Raw genomic sequence first — 6,982 nt, 5'->3', positions numbered from 1 at the left:
ATGAGTCAGTCCAGAGATATGCAGTTATGGCCTTTCAAGGTTGTTGCTACTGATGATGGAAAGCCAATGATTCTGATTAACAACAAAGGTGAAGAGAAGCAGTTGGCTCCTGAGTTTGTCTCTTCTATGTTACTTTCCAAGATGTGGCAGGTTGCCGAAGATTATCATGGTACAACGGTGAAGAATGCAGTTATCACTGCTCCTGCGTATTTCAATGACTTCAGTTCGCAACTTGACTCGACTGACATGGAGAAGATAGAGGAAGCCGTTGGGCTTGCCATCGAGTGGCTCGATGACACTGAGGAGCTTGTTGAGGCAAACATTTACCAGTACAAGATGGAGGAACTTGAGAGAATCTATATTCTCATTATTAGTAATATGTCAAAGAGTAGGAGATTCACTTAAGAAGCAATGTTCTACTGATAGGTTGATCCTCAGTTTTTCCGAATTGTTATCATTCTGATTTGATATTAATTTTGGGATTATAATATTATATAATCTGAATCATTAAATGATGCTTAAGTTGTTGACAATAAAGATTTTAATGCTTTAAGTATGCTCTTTCACGCTTAATGACTAATTTTTATAGTAGTAAAAGCTAATACGCCTTAATAAAATTGAAGGTTAACCCAGATGAATAAGAATCGGTCAATCCCTTGAAGAAAATATTTAATTCACACTCGTGTATGCATACTTTGATTTTTTTATTGGATGTAAAAATAATTATTTGTGTATAAACGGATAAATTATAAAAGAAAATATATTTATTTAGTTGTTACTTTTGCAGAAGTTAAGAAAGGAAAATCTGAGTTTACAGGTGACTTGAACACAAAATTAAATTGTAACCATCCAGGCCAAATTGAAGCTGCAGCTATCATGAGGCAATTTCCAGGGGAACCCAATTGGTGTTTTCATGGACAACACGCGTTTAGCCATTGCTTCCATGGGCAAACTCATGTTTGATATATTCTCCGAGCTTGTTAATGAAATTTTATAACAACGGTTTACCGTCAAATCTCTCTGGTGGTGCTGAAATTGCAGTGGCATCTTACTGTTCTGAACTCATATTCCTTGCCAAATCCTGTCACCAATCATGCACAAAGTGCTGAACACAACGAATATGTGAACTCCTTAGGCCTTATTAATTTCTTGAAGAAAAACAGCTGAAGCTGTTGATATATCATGTCTTCTACGTGGTTGCTCTACGCCAAGCCATTGACTTAAGGCATTTGGAGGAGAACTTGAAAAACACAGCGAGTTTGTTGGAATTGGGAGCAAAAACAAAATACTTTTACTTAAGAAAACAGTGAACTCTTATATTTTATTTATTAATGTTTAACTTCTTTTATACAAGAAAAGAAATACTACTTCTACCTCGATATGAAAAACGAAATCTACTTTCCTAGTTAAACACAAACAAAACTCATATGAAATAATATTCTTAATCAAGTTCTACTTCACTAATTCAACTCAACAAAATCTCTTACTGAATAAAAGTTATTCTAAAACAAGAATACTTAAAAAAACAGGAAAGTAAATAAAACTGGAATTCTGCGATCCAGGATGCTCGCCACGCCACCATTTCCATCGCCACGGCTGTCGTTCTTTTTCCATGTTCAGCACTGCTTCTCAGCGCTCTCTGCAATGACCATTTTTGTCACTGTAGCAACTGTCATCGCTGCGGCGATGATTTCTATCGCTATAGCAATCGGTCGTCTTGTCTTCTTCACCATTTTGCTGCAACTTCCTTCTTCTGCCATGGACAAGTTCAAGCTCTCCAAAATGGGTTCACACTTTAATAGAGTTCCTTAATTATATGTGGACATTTCAATTTTTCCCCTCCTCGTTCCCGATGGGGAATTTTCCCCGTCTTATTCCCCGTCCCACTAACATTTGAATTCTGAAAACTGTAGATAAATTAAATAAATTAAGAAAAAAAAATGAAGAAAAGCATTAAAAACTAAAAGAAGGAGAGAAAGAAGAAGAAGAAGAAAAAAACTTTTGAAAAATTATAATAAGGGTGTAAGAGACATTTCCTATAGGGGCGGTAAGTGATGGGTTCTATATGGTTCAGGGGTCAGTCTGCTTAAAGTGTAATACTTACTAACCGAATGAGAGTTTCTTAAAGATCGAGGTGATACATAGCCTTTTACTTTTTATCAAAATGCTATAATAAGGATATAATTTATGGTATATTTCACAAATAAATAAAAATATATATACACCAAAATTTCTATCATAATTAAAATATTCCAAATGATGTTTTTAGATGTTTCCCACATACTTTGACATTCTATTATTGGTGTTTAATTTTCTCTGAAGATTCACCCAGTCAACCTTTAATCCTCAGTATGAAGACGCTTCTTTTGCTGATAAATTGACTAACTTAATTGAGAATTGAGTAATTTTTCCAAGAAATGTAAAACCAAAAATTAAGTGGTAGAAGGAAAAAAAGAAAAAAAAAAAAGAACTTTGTATTATCATCAGGCTTATGCAATGTTTCATGTAGTGTGAGGTCATTGAAACAATTTTTCATAAAATAAAAAATATTGTAATTAAAATATGAAATATTATATTGAAAACAAATGTGTTTTAACTTGTGTTTTTAAAAGGTCTATTATTTTATATCTTAATTTTTGTTTTTTTCAATATGTTACTGTAATTATCTACACGGTCGTCTTTGTCACAAGCGTTAATTGGCTATGTCTAAATTTTAAATTGCATGTATGAATTCTATTCAGTTTTTTTTCGTAATCGATATTACATTAAGGGTGCGTTTGGTTTAAGAAATATTGTATTACTAGGAAATATTATATTAAAGGTGTTGTGTGTGGTTTCTTCGCCAAGCTCGGGCCAACGCGAGGATATAGCTCGACCCAGAATAAGCTCGGCAAATATGATTGATCGACTCAACATAAGTTCGTTGAGCCATAGCTTGACCCAACATAAGCTAGTCACAGACAATTCGAGGAATTAATCAATCAATCCCCAAATTACATTAGATCCCAAAAATCGCGAGAATGACTGGATCAACAGTTATCACTAAATGATCATAGCACCCAATCACAAGGATATCAAAATTATGATTCCAATCAATTGTAATCCCCTTAATTTCGTTTTTTCCTTTGTACCAATTTTGTATATAAACCCCCTCTGACAATGAGGAAGGGGTCAGGAATTTCTTATAAGAATTGCATTGTAAGCCCTCACAGCAAATACAAAAAAACACAATGGACGTAGGCTGTTAACCTCGCCAAACCACTTTAAAAATCTCTTCATTTTAGTCCATATCCATCGTTGATTATCATTAATCATGCACACATCGGTTCCAATCCAGACAAGGTCCATCAAATCTCGCTATTTGGTGCAGAAATCTGTATCAACAACTAGAAAGATAGATTACTAGGGAATCTTTAGAGAAATGTGTTTGGTTGGTTGAAATAAATTGGTGGATATGTTATAATAATATATTTGGTTGAGAGGATAAATGAGTGGGTATGTTATATAGATTACTAAATTGCCCTCATTTTTAAATAATAATATAATATTATTTTTTAAATTATTTTTTTAACCCCTTATATTTGAAATTTTACTAAAACACCACAACCATATAAAACTTTAATTTGTAGTAAAATCACCCCCATCCACCCAAGCCACTTCCAACAGCCAGCCACCACCACCGACAGTAGCCGTAATGGAGCATGACTGGTCGGATTTGGCTGGTCATGCGCCGGTAAGGCCTAAGATCCATGGCAAAAAACAGCAAGATCTAGCCATTTCACAGCGGCCATTTCACGGCTAGATTCGGTTGTTTTCGGAAAAATCCTTACCGACACATGACCGGCAAGATCTCGCAGGTCTTGCATCTATATGACGACTTTCGCAGGTGACAAACGGTGGTGGCTAGTGGTCGGCGGTGGTCTTAGGTGGCTGGAGGTATTTTGTTAACTTTTAAACTTTTTATGGCTAGGGTATTTTAGCTAAATTCTCAAATGTAGGGGTCTGGGTAATTGTTATTTGGTAGACATATGAGGGCAAATGTGTCAGAAATGATAAAAGATTGAGGGCAAAATAGGGTCAAAATTAAGATTACCGAGGTAATCTTATATTAACACCCTTTGGGAAGGTAATCTGACTACTCTCAATATTACCAATAGTAAATACTATTTGCAATAAAAGATTACGTGATATTTTATTACTTGACAACCAAACGAGGAAATCTTGAAAATTAAATAAAGATTACAGGATTAATCTTATATCACCCCGAACCAAACGCAACCTAATATCATTCTTATATTAATTCGTGTGAATCGATATCTAAATGTCAGTCTAAAAATATTTTACGGTGGTTTCAACAACTTTTTTTTTTTTTTAATTTTAATTAATTCATGTGGAAATTTTCAAGTGAATTTGACGAAACAAAGAAATATGAATGGATTTTATTATTTTGAAACAATGTAATATAAAAAAATATATATTATATTATTTTGAAATCCTATAATATATTAGTTAACAAAATGTAGAATTAATGAATTTCGAAAACAACAGTTTTCTGAATTTTTAGTTAACAATTCGAAAATATTGCGTATGATAGTTCATATTAATAAAATATAGTAAAAATCTAAGGCTTTGTTTGGCTTATTATTTGTTCCCATATTCTCAACCCGATTTTGTGAATACCGTTTGGCTTATTATTCAGACAATACAATCCTGACAGGTTTTTGACCGTTGAAGATTTGCAATCCTACTTTTATTTCTCTTTCTCAGTTTTATTTCACTTTCTCAGTTTTGTTCACTGCATCAGTGCTTCACCACCGTGACAAACCATCTTGCTACCCTTCCACCAAATTCTTCTCCACCACAATCTTCCACCTGCAAATACAAAACAAAGCACATTGGCCAAACGACCAGCCACCTGAATTAGAAAACCACCCCACAGCACCACCCAATCAATCTTCCACCATCATCACAACAGAACCGCACGACCATCACCCATCACCATCTTCCACCATCATCACATTACCACCCCACCGCAACCACGCATCACCATCTGCCGCCATCATCACAACACAAACGTGACCGAAATCAAACTATCATCCACTGCATCACCATAATAACAAAACAACACCACGAATCACAAACCATTCACGGTGACTTCCCGTTGTCGATCTGCCACAATCCGAAGTTGATCGTCACAAACCCACCACCGTGAACCCACATCCTCACAGATCTGTCCCATCGACGTCACCGATCGTCACAAACTGACCACCGTGAACCCACCGTAGTTGCAGATCTGTCCAACGTTAAGCCCCGACGTCACCGATCAAAACAAACCCACCATTATGAACCCACATCCTCACAGATCTGTCCCACGTGAACCACCGACATCATCGATCGTCATAAACTGACCATCGTGAACCCACCGTCGTCGTAGATCTGTCCAACGTTAAGCCCTAATGTCACTGATTGGAACAAACCCACCACCATGACCCACATCCTCATAGATCTGTCCCATGTGAACCACCGACATCACCAATCATCACAAACCGACCACCATAAACCCACCGTCGTCACAGATCTATCCAACGTAAGCCCCGACATCACCGATCAGAACAAACCCACCATCGTGAACCCATCGACATCGCAGATTTGTCCACAGGGAAAGGTGTTTTTGATTTTTTTTTTTTTTTTTGTTTTGCAGGTTTTTAAATATCGTGTACAAAACATATGCGCATGAATTTGTGATTGTGTTTGATGTTTATCTGTCCAAAATATTCAGGGAAGGGAAAGAGACCCGTGAAGTACCCAAATCCAGTTTGTGAGCTTCCATGACCTATTGTTTTCAAGACACCCGAGACGCAATTTTCCTCATTTTTATTTTATTGGAAATAATTTGTGTTAGTACTGTTTTTTCTTTTCATTAATCCTTTTAATTTGGACTTTAATAATGTGTTTTTATAATTAGTTGACTCAAACTGATATCTGCACATGAGCTACTTGGATCTGTGGATTTGTTTGTGGGGTTTAACGGTTACTGCATGTGCTATGTTGCTTACAATGTTTAGCACATGCGTCAAAATATTATGTAGTTTCATATGGTCTGTATGTAACATGCTATATGTAATAGATAAATTTTGGGAGTAAAAAATTATTGGATTATTGGAAATAATTTGTTGGGATTTCACTAACTGATATATTTGTTCTGTAGATTCAACATCGTTTTTTATCGTAAGAAGAAATTACGATCATATGCACAAATGTCAATATAATTTGTCTTGACGTCGCAGGATTGATTACTACTTACAACAGAGGCAAAAGTTTCGACATTTTTCCACGCTTGGAGTTCGTCATACACCCTGTTGGTCGACATTGTCTGTATCTTCCCCTGCATTGACTTCTTCAAGCAGTGTCGGATCAAATGAGGTTTAAGTTTATCTGTGTTTACTTGATTACGTTTACATGTGCGTATGTCTGTTTGTAATGTGATTGGTGATTCGTATGGTGTCCCAATGTTGGTTGTCGTTCTCACCATATTATCCTTAGATGAGTGATAACATGAACTGGTCCGCTAAGATGACCCACACATTTCTGGTCCTGTTGTCTGAGCAGGCGAAAACTTCGCACGGTACTTCAATAAAAACAGCAAATTACCAGGAAATGTTGGACGACTTATCATCAGTGGCTGAGAGGAGACTCAACGTCACACAACTAACCTCTAAGTACTTTCGCCTGCGAAGAGTATATAAAGCATGGCGGAAATTGCTACAACACACGGGGTTCAGGTGGGATCATGAGTCGCAAAGTCCAACGTGTCCCGTAGAGGTTTGGCAAGAATATGTGAAGGTAAATTTTTAACTTTTTTAACCAATATTAATCAATGACACTATAATTGTACGCATTTTTTTTTCAAACTGCCAAATATTAATATATTATTCTTTTGCATTACTAGCAAAACCCACTGGCGCAACAATTCTACCACAAG

At 36.0% G+C, this 6,982-nt stretch overlaps 1 protein-coding gene across 1 annotated transcript; it reads left to right on the top strand.

The window, feature by feature from the left end:
- On the top strand, positions 1–405 carry LOC116145456 (heat shock cognate 70 kDa protein-like). The gene has a single exon (XM_031430907.1). The coding sequence runs from the start codon at positions 1–3 to the stop codon at positions 403–405; it is 405 nt and encodes a 134-aa protein (XP_031286767.1).
- The last annotated feature ends 6,577 nt before the right edge of the window (positions 406–6,982 follow it).

The sequence above is a fragment of the Pistacia vera genome, unplaced genomic scaffold (genome assembly GCF_008641045.1).
Source record: "Pistacia vera cultivar Batoury unplaced genomic scaffold, PisVer_v2 Contig461, whole genome shotgun sequence".
Classification (NCBI taxonomy): domain Eukaryota; kingdom Viridiplantae; phylum Streptophyta; class Magnoliopsida; order Sapindales; family Anacardiaceae; genus Pistacia; species Pistacia vera.
The sequence above is the reverse complement of the archived record's forward strand: the minus strand, read 5'-3'. Positions and strand labels throughout refer to the sequence as shown.

Excerpts from the sequence above, each read along its gene's own strand:
- LOC116145456 (XM_031430907.1), top strand. The coding sequence starts at position 1 with ATGAGTCAGTCCAGAGATATGCAGTTATGGCCTTTCAAGGTTGTTGCT.